Source organism: Mastigoproctus giganteus, chromosome 6 (genome assembly GCF_048544385.1).
Source record: "Mastigoproctus giganteus isolate SK-2022 chromosome 6, ASM4854438v1, whole genome shotgun sequence".
Taxonomy (NCBI): domain Eukaryota; kingdom Metazoa; phylum Arthropoda; class Arachnida; order Uropygi; family Thelyphonidae; genus Mastigoproctus; species Mastigoproctus giganteus.
This window is the reverse complement of record NC_143580.1, coordinates 1,885,283-1,903,678: the sequence shown is the minus strand read 5'-3', so window position 1 is coordinate 1,903,678 and position 18,396 is coordinate 1,885,283. Positions and strand designations below refer to the sequence as shown.

General features: G+C 39.6%; 1 protein-coding gene across 1 annotated transcript; it reads left to right on the top strand.

Annotated features, from left to right (window-relative positions):
* Positions 1-1,473: 1,473 nt before the first annotated feature.
* Positions 1,474-17,677, top strand: LOC150083791 (uncharacterized). Its single transcript, XM_090374881.1, has 2 exons — positions 1,474-1,537; positions 17,379-17,677. The coding sequence occupies exons 1-2, from the start codon at positions 1,480-1,482 to the stop codon at positions 17,630-17,632; spliced, it is 312 nt and encodes a 103-aa protein (XP_090231007.1). The 5' UTR covers positions 1,474-1,479; the 3' UTR covers positions 17,633-17,677.
* Positions 17,678-18,396: the final 719 nt, after the last annotated feature.

Genomic DNA, 18,396 nt, shown 5'->3' with positions numbered 1-18,396 from the left:
TGAAGGCAGAACGCGTGAAAAGAAAAAAAAAATTAAAGAATATATATATAATAATAAAAAAAAGAAAAAAAATAGGAATAGAAATAATAAAAATAGAACTAAAAATAATAAAATAATAAAATAAATAAATTGGCTGCACTAGAGTGGGAACTCGAAGCAGAGCGTGTGAAAAAAAAAGAAAAAAAATAGATATAAAATATGTAAATAAATTGGCTGCGCTAGAGTGGGAACTCAAGGCAGAGCGCGTGAAGAACAAATTAAATAAATAAGAAAAATAATAATTTAATAAAAATAAATAAAATAAAATAAATAAATAAATGAATGAAATGGAATGAAAATGAATGAATAAATGAACTGGCTGCACTAGAGTGGGAACTCCAGACAGCACGTGGAGAAGAAATGAAGAAGATGGTGGCATGCGAACATAGTGGTCAGGAGCGGGAGTGCAGTAGCACACGCTCTTTGAGTAGACCGGGGTTCAAGCCCCTGACTGCTAATTACGGTCGATCTGCCAACTCGCACTGGACCAGCGTGGCAGATTATGGTCCGTTTCCCTTATCATGAATTGTTGAGGAGGCTTCCATCCTGCAGTGGGTTGATAATGGCTGCACTTTACATCACATAGACGCGGATCTAAATTACCCTTCTCTCCTCTAACCAGCAGTTTCCGTGTACCCTTAGGCTATCTTCAATGATACTGGCAAACATTCTTGCATCCCCTTTGTTCAAATAAATACCATCTGTACAAAATATATTCCTACTTCCTACAAATGTGGGCCACACTGATAAAAATTTACCCCCGAAGTCGTGTGCTTTTAATATCGTTAGTCCACACATGAATAATAATTCTCTGTTATCATCAACATTTCTCTGTTATCATCTAACAATTCTCTGTTATCATCTAACAATTCTCTGTTAACATTATCAACAGTTGGTGCTCGCAAACACACTCTGCTTTTAGACTACTTATCTTAATTACAAGTGCCTGTGTGTGTGTGTGTGTGTGTGTGTGTGTGTGTGTGTGTGTGTGTGTGTGTGTGTGTGTGTGTGTGTGTGTGTGTGTGTGTGTGTGTGTGTGTGTGTGTGTGTGTGTAAGAGAGGGATTTGAAAGGAAACCAAATATGCAATATTGATTTACATGAATACAAGAGTTCTAATCACATTTGTTTTTCAGTTTACCACAGATTCGGAGTCCCCAGCGTGCAACAGATCTGGGAGATGCCTTCCGGAATGCAGTAAGTAAAATTTTAATGTGCGCGCGCGTGTGTGTGTGCGTGCATTCGCAATAGGCCACTCTGATCTGAACTTTCTTTCTTTCCAGATCCCCGAATGGATGCAATTCAGAGCTCCACGTATGTAAACGGATCTGTCATTACTGACGCCCGGAAAGCTCTTGACAACAAGACAAAGTGCAAATCATTCCAGAGTGGAGATTTTAGCAGAACGGACTTGGACAAACATCCTTGGTGGCAGGTGGACATGAACAAGAAGTTCTCCGTGAAATCTGTGACCATTCTCAATCGACAGAATCCGCAATGTGAGTTCATTGCATGGAGTATACAAGTTCTTGCGCGCCTTTATTGTACATTACTCAGTACGCACAATTCTTATGAGGTCTATGGATGTAAATAATCAATAAACGTAATTTTCTACAGCAATCTGAACATGAGATTGTACGCTGTAATTTTATTATTATTATTGCTGCTCTTATATTATTTCTCCCTGATTGGGGGATTCCACTCCGTGACGGATACTGCTACCAAGTACACAGGGTGGTTGTAATGTTTGGTGTTACTGTTGGTTGAGGAAATCTCTGACTATCCTACAGATTTTCAGAATTGCAACTTTCTGGAGATCCTTATAGGTGTTCTCTGGGAAGCCTATTGCTGCTAGATAGAGTCTTGGGCTCCATACCTGGGGTTGACACGATGATTGGGATGGTCGATACTTCTTGCATGTCACATCTACTTGACTTCATATCTCAGGTTCGTGTACTTCCTAATTTTTTCTTCATGGCTTTTCTGGTCATTGCTAATGTTGGGCACTACTATGCCAATCAGGTAGGTAGCCTTTTCCAACTTGTCCACAAGAGTTAAATCCGGTCTCTGGTGCGGGAAGATCTTATTCCGCGGTCCCAGTACAACTTGTGTGTTCGGATCTCTAGTACTGCCTGGGGTCCGTACTTGTATTAGGGTACACTTTCTTTGGTCAACTGGTATTTCCTCGCTAGCTTCTGATGTATTATCTTGGCTACCTGGTTTTGTCTATGAGAGTACTCAGTCTGGGTGATCAGCTTGCACTATAAAACCCGCGGTGATGTGTTGGATCGTTTCTGAGGCCAGGTGGCATCGTCGACATTTGTCATCTGACATTACAGGATCCTTTGAGATGCATTTTCTATAGTTTCTGGTGTTGATTACCTGGTCTTGGATGGCCAGCATAAATCCTTCAGTCACGGGGAAGAGCATCCCGCTTGTGAGCCGTGCATTGGAAGCAATGTTATCGATATGATCTTGATAGAGGTCATTGTAGTGTCTGCCATGGAGTGTCTTCTTTGCCCATCTTTCTAACTTAATTTCTTGTGCCCTCTGGGTGGTGGGAGGTTCTTCGCCCAGGTTGAGTGGGGTATACCACTTATCTATCTTCCTTATTGCCTGGTGGAATAGGCAATAGGCAATAAGGAAGCCATAGTTAACCTGAAGTAATCCTTCAGGTTAACTATGGCTGTTTTCTGTTGCTCTATCAGGTCAGGTCCCTTCCTCCCTCATTCCGAGGTATTGTTATTCTTTCCACTGCTGACTTCGGGTGGTGTTGGCGACTCTTGGTCATCATTGTCCTTGTTTTTCGAATGATATCTTCTAGCTCAGTTTTAGTCCAATCTATGACTCCGAATGTGTATGTTAGCACTGGAGCTGCATAGGTGTTTATGTAGATCTTCAGGGTCTCTATTAGCCAGCTATAAGGAACGGAGTCGAAGGCCTTGCGGTAATCGATGTAAGACGTTTATAGTTTGCGGTGCTTCTTGAAGGCTTGCTCTGTAACTGCGGCATCTATGGTTAATTGCTCCTTGCATCTTTTGCTCCTCCGCTCGCATCCTTTCTGTTGTTCGGCCATCAGGTTCTGACTCTCGAAGTGTTCTGATATATTCTTGGTTATGCAGCTGTTCAGGATCTTCTGCATCATTGGGATGCATTTGATTGGCTTGTATTTTACCGGGTTTCTTGTGTCTTCATCTGTAGGCTTCAGATATGTGACTCCCTCAGTGAGAAACTTCGGGATTGTCTCTGGTTCATTCGAGTGAACTGCTCTGCTAGGTGCTTGTGTGTGTGCAGGTCAGCTTCTTGTACCAGTAGTTGTGGATGTTATCAATTCTCGGGGTTCTCGACCAGGGTGGTTCCGTAATGTTCCTGATCGACTGTTTTGCTTTTGCTCGGATCACTCACTCTCTCATCTCTTGTATGTCCTAGGTTTTCTTCCGTTCTACTTCTATCCAGGGTGCTCTGTTTTATTTTTTACTTCACTGCTCCAGATATTTTCCCACAACTCTTCAATCGTCTTCCTCTCGGGTGATCCGTTTCCTGCTTTTTCATCTTCACCCAATTTCCTGTAGAAGGCTCTTTGGCCTTCATCGAAGATTCAGTTGTTTATTTTTCTCTGGGAGCTTCCTTTGTATCGGTATAGTCTCTTGCTGAGTGCGAGGAGGTTCTGCTTCAGTGTGTCCAAGTATCCTCCTATTCTCTGATTTCATGTTTGCTGTGGGCCTTGTCTCTCTTGAGGATGCTCGTCACCTTTCCAATGAATTTCTTACTTCTATTATCCTGTTGGTACTGGGTAATAAATATTACATAATGCATCTATGGAGGTGGACTTGTTTAGCTTATGTCCAGTGGCTTTTTTTATTTAGTTAGGTCTCGTGTGTGACACTAGATGGCGCCACTACCTACCTCAGCCGTCATTCCTATCTTTGCTAAGTCCAGTGGGGTAACTTTAGCGATGTTTTTTTTTTTTTTTTTTTTCATCATTTTAAAATTATTATTATATCGGCCTCCCAGCGTAATAGAGCCGCGTTCGCTTTTACCAAGGGGAGATTCGAACCTGGGTACCTCAGGGTGGTAGTGTGGTGTCTTAACCATTGTGGCCCTTTCTATTTTTAGTTTATAATAATAAAAATAAAAATATTATTATTATTATCTTTGTATACATTAAAATAATTTTCCCCTTAATGATATCTATTCAGCCAATTTTAGAAGAAGGATGACGGTTACGTGATATTACGTAACAAATACGTAACAAAAGCTTGTTTTACTGTGGTAAAACAAGCTTCTTTTTAAGCATGGTCACCCGTTTATCTAACATGACCACGTGGTACCATGCTTGATTTCCATATGTAACGTATTTATTTAAATAAATAAAATGCAACAATGCATAATATATATTCACCCCTTGGGCTCACATCTGGTGAATATGGGCTTGGTACATCCAGGGTCCTGAGCTGGATATCATCATTCGTCTCTTTCTTGGCGATTCCTTTCTCTCTCTGGGTAATTCAGATTTTTTTTTCTTTAAGCCTCAGCCTTCCTTACACCATATGGCTAATAATAAATAATAATAATACAATACAATTTATTTTCATAAAGAGAATTTGTTTACAATAAATGAACTTGTTAAGAAAAGTAAATTTCTTGACAACAAGTTGTAATTCTTCCTTTACAACAGTTTGGTACAAATTTGTTATCTTACAGAAAAGACTATGAAGTCGCTACACATAGTATATTCCACACTGTAAGCAGAGGTAGTTTATCTGCATATCAATTCTAATCTACTGTGTCATTGAGTATCAAGAATTTTCTTATTAGGAATTTTAATTTGGAGATGGGGTAACTTCTCTTGAGCCTGAAATCAACGCTAGCCAACAAGTTGTTTATTACATTCATTTTATGCCTATCTCCAAATCTATTTAGTATCCTAGGGTGAGGCAAAGTAATTGCTTTTGGGTTCCTTAAATTATGTGAGACATTCCTTTGCAGATTCGATTCTTCAAAAATAGTGTTAAGATTTTTCAACAATAGATTTAACTTTAGTTTTTGAACTGGATACAATATTTTATGTTTCAACAAAAATTGCCTTCTCTTGTTCAGGTCATTCCAAGAGTTTGTCCCCATTAAAAGTTTCAGAATCCTATTCATTAAGTTGTCTATTGCCCTTATTTCTGTTTTATTTGCTCGTGCCCATATATTTACTAAATAATTGAGTTGGGAGTCCACTAATGCATAATATTTTGTTCTAAGGTTTAACTTATTCTTAATGTAGTAGAAAAAGTACACATAAAATCTCATTTTTTTGTACAAGTTTGTTATATGCACTATCCAACTTAGACGATCCATAACCCAAGGTAACAATGATTTGAAACTTCTTCCACAGTTAGACATTTGTAATTCTGGAAGTTCTGTTCATGTAGGGATTCGCGTTTAAGTAATTTTATAGAGGGATGAATGTCCAGGGTTTGATGAGGAGGTCTAAATTACCAAAAATTTAGTTTTTTTCAAAGCTGAGTGCTAATTTATTATCGTGCAGCCAAGATTGTAAATGTATTGCATCCTGTTGTAAATCATTCGCCATTTTTGTTAGGTCCTTTCCTATTGTATATAAGATTATATCATCTGCATAAATTTTTATAAAGGAGTTCTTAATTACTTTGAATATGTCATTTATATAGATGTTGAACATGATTGGCCCAGCATGAGTGCCCTGAGGTACTCCTCTCTTTACATTATAAGATTTCCCCTTTGTATTTTCTACTTCTACTGTTATTTTCCTCTTGGTTAGATAATTTGCTAACCAAGTTAATTGAGTCTTCCCCTTATTCCATATTTCAGTAATTTCTGTTGCAATATTGGGATATCAATTAGGTCATATGCTTTGGTCAAATCTATAAATAAAATCATTATGAGGTTATTTTTGTTCAAATGTAAGTTTAGAGAGTCTATTAAGTTCTCTAATAATGTCTGTGTGCTCTTGCCCTTCTGATATGAGAATAGAGTTGTTTAACAGTCCATATTGATGTAAATATTTGCTTATATGGGAACATATATAATTTTCTATTATCTTATGTATAACTGACTGTACTGTTATTGGTCTTTAATTGTAAAAGTCAACAGGCGGTCCCTTTTTATATATAGGAATTATCTTAAATGAAAGTAAATTTGTAGGATAGCTGTTCCCGACTCTAACACCCGTGCTATGAGCTCCCCCAAGAGAACAGGGAGCGCCTCCATAGCCAGGTGAGCAGGAGCAGCAGTGCGTCGCACACGCTTCTTGATTAGACCCGGGTTCGAGCCCGTGCCCACCAAATATGGAGGATGCGGAAAGGTCAGGGATATGGCCACCGCACAATGCCGGAGCAATATGGTTTTAGTTGCTGATGCTCCTAAAAAACCAAATAACAACCAGACAACTGTTCTTTATTTTTCTTTACTTCAGTTACTGTAATAGAGTCCAGTCCGTAAGATTTCTTGTTCTTTAACTTTTCTATAATCTTAAGAATCTCAGTGTATTGTGGAGTTAAGACTACACAAGAGTTCACTATCTGAGGAAGACTATCTTGTTGATTAAAGGAATTTTGGCAATAATAAAAATAATATTTATTGAGATCTAATACAGCCTTGGCAAACCTATTTGCAGCCTCATATTGTTTTTGTACCTGAAATTTGTTTTAATTTGATTTGTGTTTTAATTTGGCTTCCCCTTTTTTTTTTTTTCTTTCTTGTACTTAACAGGTTATTTATAACGTTCCATTTTTACTTTTGAGTTATCTGCTTATCTATAAAAAGTTGATTGTAATAAGTGTTTTTTTTTTTGTTTCCTAATCATACCTGTCAATTTATTTCTGAGTGTTTTATAATTGTGATAATGTTGTTTCTTTGAAGGACAATTTCTATACTGCCTGTAATATTTATCCCTTTGTAACATTAGTTCTTCTATTTCTTTAGTCATCCAAGGTTTCTTTAGCTTAATCCTGCTACTCCCAGTGTTTGTGTTGTTGGCTGTGTGATTAACTTTTTTCTCTGTATCAAACCTCTAATTGTTTATCATTTGTATTATCTTATTTGAAAAGACGTTTACATTTGTTGTGTAAGATACTTGTTCTTGTATTAACATGTTATCTATGTCCTGTTTCAGTTTCCCAGTTGATAAATAATTTTTCTTCGTAAAATTTGTTAATTTTATATCTTCATATGTTTCGAGTACATATCCACTATTAGTATACATGTTTTCTGATCTGAAAGTTGATTTAATAGTATGTAAGAATTAGCGTACTTCAACTTGATATTTGTAATTAGGTGGTCCAAACAAGAGCTGACTGTTCTATTACCCTCCATCCTTTGTTGCCTAGTTATTCCAAATAAGGTATGTTCAAATCCATAATTGTTTAAGATAGCAGAGTATCTGGGTATCACATTATCAATTCCATCGGTTAGTAAATTAATATTAAAATCTCCTACTAATATGGTCTTATCTGTTTGTATGTCATCCCATTGCGAAATTATGTTATCCAATTCCATTAGGAAGTTGTTCATGGAATCTGATGGTGGCCTATAAAAAGCACAAATCATAAATGCGTTTTCTGGGTCTTCTCCTAATAATTTGACACAGCAGTTTTCACAAGACTGAGTTAAGTGGTAAACCTGTATTGCCCCAAAGCATGTTCTATAGTATATTATTATTCCTCCACCCCTTCTCAACTCTCTCAACATATAGACCTTCTCACAACCTTGTATGTTTTAATTGGAAATTTCATTCCCTTTTATGTTAACCTCTGTTAAGACTATACATGAGATATAATCTTTCATTGCATTTATATATTGCAAGAAGTTAAACCAATTTTTTCTTAGTGACCTGATATTTAGAGCTACCATAAAGAACTGATTTTTATCAATTATAAGAGCTTGAATATTCGGATTATTTAAGAAATGTAAAGGTGAATTGAAAATCTGTGATTCCTCAAAAAGCATACCTGACGTCTTAATTTTACCTTAGCTCTAGATTTCAAGAAATTTCAATTACACACAATAAAAGAGTCTATTTTATATACTGCAGATCCTTTGAACTCAAAATTCTTACGGCTCTTGAAGATTCATTCTTCTTCACATAAATCCTTCCATGTTTCCACCATAGAAATTTGTAACTGTGAGTCTTTTTACTAATTGTTTTGTTTCCCAAACCAACTGCTTGAGGCGAGTTGTTAAGTGGTCATTTAGGTAGATTGGAATATTGATATTGTTCTGATGGACATCATTTGCCGTCCGTCGGATCTCCTTTGCCTTTCTAATCCATTTTTCCTTTACCACATGATTTGAAAATTTCACAATTAGTGTTGGCTTGTCATTTTTTTTTCTTATTAGGTATATAATAGTGTACTACTTCTTCTTTATTGTGCTGTAGCTTCAATGCAAGTCCTAGTTGCTGTATTACGAGCTCTAGATCATGGCCCACTAGTCCAGTTAATCCTACTATTTCTACATTATTTGCTAGTAATTGCTGCTCTATCGAGTCTATCCTTAAGTTAAGCAGGTTGGAATTTTCCTCATTTTGTTTGAATGAAGCTTCCAGATCCACAATTATTTTGCTGATTGCAGCGTTGAAATCCTGCAATTTACTTATAACTTTTTGCATTTTGTCAAAGGAATCTGGGACAAAAGAAATTGATTTCTTGATATCTTCTGCTTCTGTCTTCAGGTCTTCCATTTGCTTCTTTATTGGTACGATTTCTATTACTAAATCCAGCAAATGGATTTTACTGCATAGCTTCCTTAGTATGTCGTCTATATGTAGGGTGTTCGCCTGCTTTTGTATAACCTCGAAGTCTTTGCAGTTGGTGAATGCAACGAATCGTGATATTCTTCTGCCGAGTAGAAAATATCACTTCTTACTTCCCTCTCTTCTTTTCTGCACAATACACACTTCCACTGCTGTTTCTTTTGTTTCGCCATCCCTTTATAGGTTGATTCTTTCAATGAGCATCGATAATGATACCCAGTGTTGCAGCCATGACATACCACCTCTAGCACGTGCAGCGGTGGGTTACATTTTTTGCATATATTGTGACTCACGTTTGCAAATCTGTGGAGTAGAGTTAGTTTTAACACAAGACGTTAACACTTGCACGAAATAAACAACAAAAGAAAGAATTTATAACAACTCAAAAATGGAAAAGATTTCCAATTTTCTCTAAGAGCGCTAACACAATATACATGCTTGCTCTTAGCCCTCTAGCGGCGGAAATAATAATAAAAAGGGGTGCGATAGCCCAGTGGTTAAGACACTGGAGTGCCAGCCTGATGAACACGGGTTCAAGTCCCTCATTGGTGGAAGGGAGCGCGGCTCTGTTACGCTGGGAGACCGATATAATAATAATTTTAAAATGATAAAAAAAAAACATCGCGAAAGTTACCCCATTGGAGTTACCTTCCACAAGGTCGGAGTGGCGGATGGTGCAGATAGTGGCGCCATCTGGTGTCACTCGCGAGAAATAACTAAATAAATAAACCACAGGACATAAGCCAAAGCAAAACAATCCACCTCCATAGATGGATGATGTCGCAGATAAATATTATTCATACTGCACTGAGTGTGCCGCAGGATAAAGTCACTCGCGTTCAGGCCTTAGGCAGAGGCGTCAGTTCTAAAAGTTGGAGACAGTCTTCCGAGTAAGACAGGGGAGCAAGTGGCACTGCCCCCTTAAGACTAACACAAGAGAACGGCAAGACCATCCAGCCCCAGCAACTGGAAGTGTTTCTTGCGCGATTGTGCTAGTAACCACCCAGGAAGGAAGAAAATGCCAACGCATGAAGTGGAGCATTGAAATGAATACATACATTATGCGAGCATACTACGAAATAACCAGGCTAGAGACCGATATGACATTGTACAGATCGCGACTACATACCAAGTGGTTGGAACGATACCCGGATATTCAGGTCACCGAACAGCGATTAGCAGACCAAAGAAGAACCATCGTCACGAAGAACCTAATAGCTCCTGCTATCTTGGAAAAAATCAAGCAGGATGTCAGCGCTCTGCTACAAAGCACAAAAAATATGGTCAATATGGAACAAGCGAAGCAACAGCATACCATGGAATAGGAGGAAGAACAGCAAGAAGAAATACAACCCAGAGTAGCTGAAGTGGAAACAGACGAAGTCATGCTATCCAGAATAGAAGACGAGTGGAAGAAGTCCTTAACAGAATTCGAAGGAATGGACCCCATAAGAACCCATGTGATACCTAAGCAAAGGCCAAATAAAATCCTTTGGAGAATAACAGACCACTTCATTCGGCAATAATGCCACATTACCTTCACAACAATGGTGCAACGCTGGAGGCTATCCACACATCCGTATACTGTGCTGCCATAGCAGCCACTAGGAATAATAGAAAAGAAACGTGGGACCAGCAGCAGAAGAACCGAAAACAGAAGGAACTGACAGCTTGGGAAAGAAGACTTCAGCAGAAGATAAAAGAATTAAGAATCTAGATAGATCAGTTGACCTAATACCGACAGGGTAATAGAAGTAAGAAATTAATTGGAAAGGTGAAGAGCATCCTCAAGAGAAACAGCGCCCAAAGAAAATATGAGAGCAGAAATCAGAAAATAGGAGACTACTTGGACACACTGAAGCAGAACCTCCTCGCACTCAGCAAGAGACTACACCGATAAAAAGAGAGCTCCCAGAGGAAAATAAATAACCGAATCTTCGATGAGACCAAAGAACCGTCTACAGGAAACTGGGTGAAAATAAGAAAGCAGAAAACCGACCACCCGAGAAGAAGACGATCGAAGAGTTCTGGGGTAATATCTGGAGTAGTGAAGTAAGACATAACAGCAAAGCACCCTGGATAGAAGTAGAATGGAAGAAAAAAAAAGGACATACTAGAGATGAGAGAGTGGGAGATTAGAAGAAAAAGTAAAACAGTCGATCAGTAATACCCCAACCCGCAAAACCCGGGAATTGATAACATGCACAACTACTGATACAAGAAGCTCACCTGCACACACAAGCACCTAGCAGAGAATGATAAAGCACCTGGAGCCAATCCCGCAGTTTCTCACTGAAGGAGTCACATATCTGCAGCCTAAAGATGAAGAAAGAAGAAACTCAGCGAAATACAGGCCAGTCACATGCCTCCCAACGATGTACAAAATCCTGACCAGCTGAATTCTTACTAAGAAGATATCAGATCACTTAGAGAGTCAGAACCTGATAGCCGAACAGCAGAAAGGATTCAAGCGGAGGAGCAAATGATGTAAGGGGCAATTAACCATAGATGCCGCAGTTATGGAGCAAGCCTTCAAGAAGCACCGCAACATGTACACGGCCTACATCGAGCTTGAAGATCCACAAAGTCAATCCGATAGTGACAAACTTCCTAGGAGCAACAATGGCGAAACGGAGTACCACCACTAAAGTCGAGAACATCACAACCAGGCCGATCCCCATTAGAAGAGGAATCTTTCAGGGAGATACTCTAAGCCCACTATGGGTCTGTATAGCACTCAACCCACTATCCACCATGCTTAACGGCTACAAGTATGGAAAAAACTCAAAGAAGGAAGAAAGAACCTGTCAACGTCACCCACCTGATGTACATGGATGACAGCAAGCTTTATGTGGCAACTGAGAAGCAACTTCAGCAACTACTCCGAATCACCGAAGAATTCAGCAAGGACATCAGGATGTAATTTGGTCCAGAAAAATGCAAGACCCACACTGCACCAGGGAAAATTAGCTGGTCAAAACTACCAGCTACTGACTGGCAAAGAGATCGAAGCTACGACAGAAGGAGAGACCTACAAATACCTAGAGATGATGCAGGCTGAGCAGTTGGAACACAAGGAAATCAAGAAGTGCCTCACCGAAAAATATCATCAGAGACTCAGAAGCTTGCTGAAATCAAACTTGATCGGAGGGAACACAGTAACAGCCATAAACACCTATGCAGCTCGAGTACTAACACACTCCTTTGGGGTCATAGATTGGACTAACACCGAGCTAGTAGATATCATGCAAAAGAAAAGGACAATGATGACCTAGAGTAGCCAACACCACCCGAAGTCAGCAGTGGAAAGCATAACAAAATCTCGGAAAGAGGGAGGAAGGGGCCTGATAGACCTGATAGAACAACAGAAAACAGCGATAGTTAACCTGAAGGATTACTTCTAGAACAACACAGCACCTCTCAACCAGGCCATAAGGAAGATAGATAAGTGGTATACCCCACTCAACCTAAGCGAGGAAACCACTCCCGCCCAAACGGTACAAGAAACGAAGATAGAAAGATGGGCAAAGAAGACACTCCATGGCAGACACTACAATGACCTCCATCAAGATCACATCGATAACATCGCATCCAATGCATGGCTCTTTTCCGACATTGAAGGATTCATGCTCGCCATCCAAGGCCCGGTAATCAACACAAGAGGGAGAGAAAGAAACTCTAGAAAATACATCGCAAAGGAGCCCGGAGTATTCGATGTGCACATGTCGACGATGCAACCTGGCCTCAGAAACGATCCAATACATCACCGGGGGATGCAAGGTGATCACCAGACTAAGTACAGTCATAGACACGACCAGGTAGCCAGGATAATACATCAGAAGCTAGCGAGGAAATACCAGTTGACCAAAGAAAGTGTACCGTACTACAAGTGCAAACCCCAGGCAGTACTAGAGACCCCCAACCCACAAGCTGTACTGGGACCGCGCCATAATAACGGATAGGACAATCCCGCACAACAGACTGGACATAACCCTTGTGGACAAGTTGGAAAAGGCTACCTACCTGACTGACATAGGGGTGCCCAACGCTAGCAATGTCCAGAAAACCCATGAGGAAAAATCAGGAAGTTCACTAACCTGAGACATGAGATTAAAGAGATGTGGCATATGCAACGAGTAACAACCATCCCGATCATCGTGTCAACCACAGGTATGGTGCCAAAGACCCTACACAACAGCCTAGCAGGAATGGGTCTCCCAGAGAACACGTACAAGGAACTCCAGAAAATCGCAATCCTGAACACCTGTAGGATAGTCAGAGCTTTCCTCGACGGACAGTAACACCAGACATAACAACAACCACCCTGCCCTGTGTACTTGGTAGCAGTACCTGTCACGGAGTGGAGTCCCCCAATCAGGGAGAAATAATATAAGAGCAACAACAATAATAATAATAAATATTTTAAGAGTTTAAGGATCTAATATCGGTGTAGATACCCCACACACAACTCTTAAAGAAAACCTACGATCGTAGTGTCAAAAAGCACCCGCCGATGAAAACCCAACTAACTTTAAAACGGTGCCGTCTGGATCGTGGCACGCACCGAGAAAAAGTAACAATAGCTGATGTTACTAACAATAGATGATGGAATACTGGGTAACTCGTTGTGAAAATGAGCACAATATGAGATACAGATGAGATGATGCCTTTCACAATACGATAGTACTTTTTCTTTAAGAGTTGTCTATGGTGTATCTACACCGATATTATATAGATATTGTAACGTATTTATGTATTCATAGCTGTGGAAGAGACACACACAGAGTCGAAAGCTTCTGTAAGTATTTCATTTTATTTTATCAAAGGAAGAGAGCGCAGCGAGCAGGGGCAGAAGCCACCTAGTTATTATTATTTATCTTTCGAGTTACCCATTAACAGCGCGTGGCTAGAGGGTGTGGTTACATTATTTCAATATTTACAAGTATATTTACATGAACTTATTTACAAAATTTGAAGATAAAAAAACATAGAGCATGTGGTTAATAAATTAATTATTAAGTAGTTTTAATTAATTGCTAAGTAATTGTTAAGAAGTAAATATTATTATATAAATTATTAAGTTAGTCTTCTTATTATATTTGTAACTGCCGGTACACATTATCAAAAATTTTTCTCCTATACATTTTGTCTGCACATATTTTCTCTGGATCTATGTTTAAATTATTAAAGAACCAAAGAGCATTTGCTGGGAAGAATCTCCCCAGAGAGTCTAAATGACTCAATTTACACTTGGGACTTGGTTCTTCCCCATTTATTCTCTGCATCATCCGAAGGCGAGTGATCAAGTTTTCCACATTAGGTGCATCTAGTCTCTCTGTTAATAACTTTGCCAGAGAGTCAATATGTTTCTTGTACTGATGATAAGCTTCCAGGGTGTGATGTCAATATTGGCATACAGGACCAGTCTTGAAATGGTACACGGTTCCCGGTGATCCTATTTAGCCATCTCCACGCCTAAGAAGGCCTTGATGTTGTTCTCAGGGGCCGATGAAGTATGTGCCATTTTCAGGAAGTACAAGGCCGATCCGGAAAACTGCAGTAGATTGAGTGAAAGCTTTCTTCCCAAAATCCCATTTTTGATTGGAAGTTCCTTCGTAAAGAAATGTTTATTGCGGCTTTTAAATATCTGCCTTAAAAGGCAGACACTGCGGTGTTTCCTCCAACGAAGTTATAGAACAGAGTAGAAAAAAACACAGAAATAATAAAATAACAATTATCATAATAGTGCTCATACACAGAAATCATAAAACGTGGATCCCAGCAGTTTTCTTACTTGCACTTCCTTGTTATTCCAGAGCGTACCAATTAAAACTGCGCACGTGAGCTCGGAACACTTCTTATGGCTGGGAACCACAAGCAAATGTCCCGCTGTCCAAGCACCACTAATCTCTAAAAAAACAACACGACAGGACGATAATTTAGCAGAACATGCAAATGTCCGTCGTCTCCCCAGAAGGCTGTTTTCGAAGTAATTGGCCTCCTGTTGGTGGAAGACACCCATTTCAATAAAAGATACCTGTTGAAAATGCCCCAGGTAGCAAACACCTGATTAATGAAGTTTAGGATCAATGATCTTCCGGTGATCGTCACTTCACTTTATTCCAGTTTTCTTTCATACTTTCGCAGGTATAATATTGAAGAGCGCATAGAATCAATTGAATTAATAACTATTAAAGTTAAAATATTAACAATATTACAACTTGATAATGATATTAATAGAATTAAAAGTAGGTAGACTGCCAGAGTTTGAAAGTTTTTATCTACCCCTGCTATCGGCAGGGATGGATAAAATACGGGCACAAACTACTGCTGACACATACACACACCTAAGTGTATGTGTGTGTGTTAAAACCTTAGTTCGAGTCCTGTCCGTGATGTGAGGAACTTTTACAAACCTTTTTCACACCGTCGCTGAGTTAGTCGATCACGGGCAAGAGTACCATGGTTTTTCTTCGGGAAACTCGTGTTTTTCGTCCTACAAACAGAAAATCGACCTCAGAACACACGCAATTTACAGACAATATACACGGAGATATATGGCCTTAATCGCTGAAACTCCTAAAACCTTACTACTACTATAACAACAGCAACAATAACAACCATGTTCACTGCTCACTCATAGGCGAATGGATCCATTAACTCATGCTGTTCTAGTTCTCCTTTCAGCGTGAAACATCAGGAACAGGATTCGTCAAACCACGCAACGTCCCTGAATCTCCACTGACCACTGTCGGTGTTTCTGAATAACCGTATCTTCTTGTTTTTGCTGATAAGAGTGGAATCCGTTTCTGTTGTCTATCGCGATGTCCGATCGGTCAATGGGTTGTTTGTTTGTTTGGGAATTTTTTGGCGCATCGGCATCTATATCCATAGTGCGCCCATCCGTGAATGGAAACGAGTTTTTGTTGCTGTAGGTTTTAGGACCATCAGCGACTAAAACCATATTGTTCCGCATATACTGTCTCTACTGTCTGATTCTGTCTTGGGACCCATCATATTGAATATAGTCCTAAACAGTTGGTTACTGCGTAGATTTGATAAGACACACGCAATAGCATATCGACGATTTAACTCTCATTTTGCAGGCAAATCTCGCTCGGATCTTGAGTCCCGCTCCAACGTGGTCCTATCTCATCTTCTTGCTTGAGCAACTACTAATAAACTGAATATATCTCCTTCAAAGACCAAGATGATGACTTTCGGTGGAAAATTTGACTATAGAAGAACTCCGCTCATTATAATTAATGGCAGTTCGATCCCAATTATATCTTAAATATCTCGGAGTTATTGTCGATGAGCGAATAAATTTTGTCCCCCACGTCAACTACAAAGATCAAAAAGTATACTAGAACTAATAACTTTTTTGTTTAATAGAACCAGTTTCTACAAAGCAAACAGCAATGCACAGTTTTGTTTCTTTAATAAAAATAAATGTTCCGAACAACGGGTTTTTTTTTTTTTTTTTTTGTTACCCTATCTGCAAATAAATGTTTATACACTGGTGTGCAAAATTTAAGGACCAGTCAGGTTTTCACCTGTAGCCTGGAGGCGCCTCCGTAGCCAGGTGAGCAGGAGCAGGAGAGGAGCAGCTGTGCGTAGCACACGCTTCTTGATTAGACCGGGGTTCGAGCCCGTGACCACCAAATACGGAGGATGCGGAAAGATCAGAGAATTACCACCGCATATCCCCGGAGCAATATGGCCTTAGTTGCTAATGCTCCTAAAAACCAAACAACAAACAAACTTGTAGCCTGGATATGGGAAAAGCATACCAAAGGAAAGTCCTGAGGTACAGAAATGATGAAGGAAACAACACCGACACAAAAACGGAAACAAAACGGTACAGAGGGACTTTATTCAAAAATGGCAGCATAGCACTGGCTGCCATGATACAGATGCATCACTGTCAAAGATGGAACAAAGGGAAGAGGTGGTCCTCAGTAGGAGATATGGCCACCCCTAATATCGATGCAGGCGGTGAAAAGGTTCGTATGGGGCACCATATGAACAATGTCCTCACTTTCCAAAAGCATATCACAGCTGCTGTGCGATGGGGTGTGGCGTTATCATCCATAAACACGAACTCGGGGCCAATGGCACATCGGAACAGGCGCACATCGGGAAGGATTACCTCGGTACAGTAGGGTGTACCGGTTATAGTACCACCGCCTTACAGTATCTGGAGTTGTGTACTTCCATCAAAGATAACGCCTCCCCAGACGAGAACACCTCGACCGCCATATCGATCCCTTTCAGTGATGTTTGCGGGGTGATACCGTGTGCCAACTCTCGCCAGATTAGCTGACGTCCAGAATCGCTGCTGAGACTGAATCTATTCTCATCAGTAAAAAGTACCTTAAGTAAAAATTTTGTGGTTGACAAAATTTTTACTTAAGGTACCAGCACTATTAGAAATAGTGCTGGTCCTTAAGTTTTTCACACCAATATATAAAAGAGCAGAATTATTGAGTGAATGTGGATTATTCTGCCTTTCGCTTCTGTACGTATTACGCACTAATGGCTCTTTTTTCTGTTTGTAGTTGCTTTCTTTCTGCACGATGTAGACATCCGAGTGGGCAACAAGACTATCCAGAAAGTTCACGCCTCTCGTGTGTTCCAGGATAATGCACTGTGCCAACACCGGGAGGGAAATTTTACAACAAAGAAGGAAACTTTCGTGTGTGACCCACCTATATTTGGCCGCTACGTCACCATTCAGATCGTAAACCGGTACCAATTCTTGAATAAAAAGAACGTTCTCTGCCTGTGTGAAGTGTCCATCGACCACGAGTGATTTGCATCGCGAATATCAACAACGTTTCTTTCACTCTGGAAACCGAAACGGATCCAACCTGGGGGTTCACATTTTACCAAGAAGTTCCACTACAACAGCAGAAATCCCCAGAGGTGGGGATGTCTTTCGATTTTCACTCTTTTCTTCTTTTTCTCTTTGAATGAGCGTTGAATCTAATCAACGAAATTCTCTCTGCAAAAGCAACAAGAAATTAATGGAAGAATTGCTCGTTGGTTCTGCAATGAGCCAATCCTTTTTGCATTCCTACACTGCTGAAATTCTAACTGTATTTGAAGACAGATACAAGAATTGTCCTTTGCAACAACCACTTGACATGTGATGCGAATAAATAATGATTCTGCTTCAAGTGTTTTGTGTTTTCTTCATATACACAAAACTTACATTCAGGTACACAAATATAAACCTTCCATTTGGTTGCGCACAATAATGTAAGAATGGGGAAATTCACATTTTCATTTAAGTTTATTTGTGCAAGTATTTCATTTTCTTTTTTTAACATTTATGTTTTTACTTGGCTTCTCATCCCTAAATTAAGTACTGTACAATTCGTGTTTCTCTCACAGCTTCCAACCCGTTCTGAACGGAACAGGTTGTAAGATATTTACAACGGGTTGCCCTTCATACAGACGCAGAAGTAACCATTTTTTTCTATTAAGAACAATTAATAGTTTAATGAATCTATACTTAATATTTGAGCTATATTCACCTTGCTATCAAATACTTTTCGTAACTTATTACTTAAA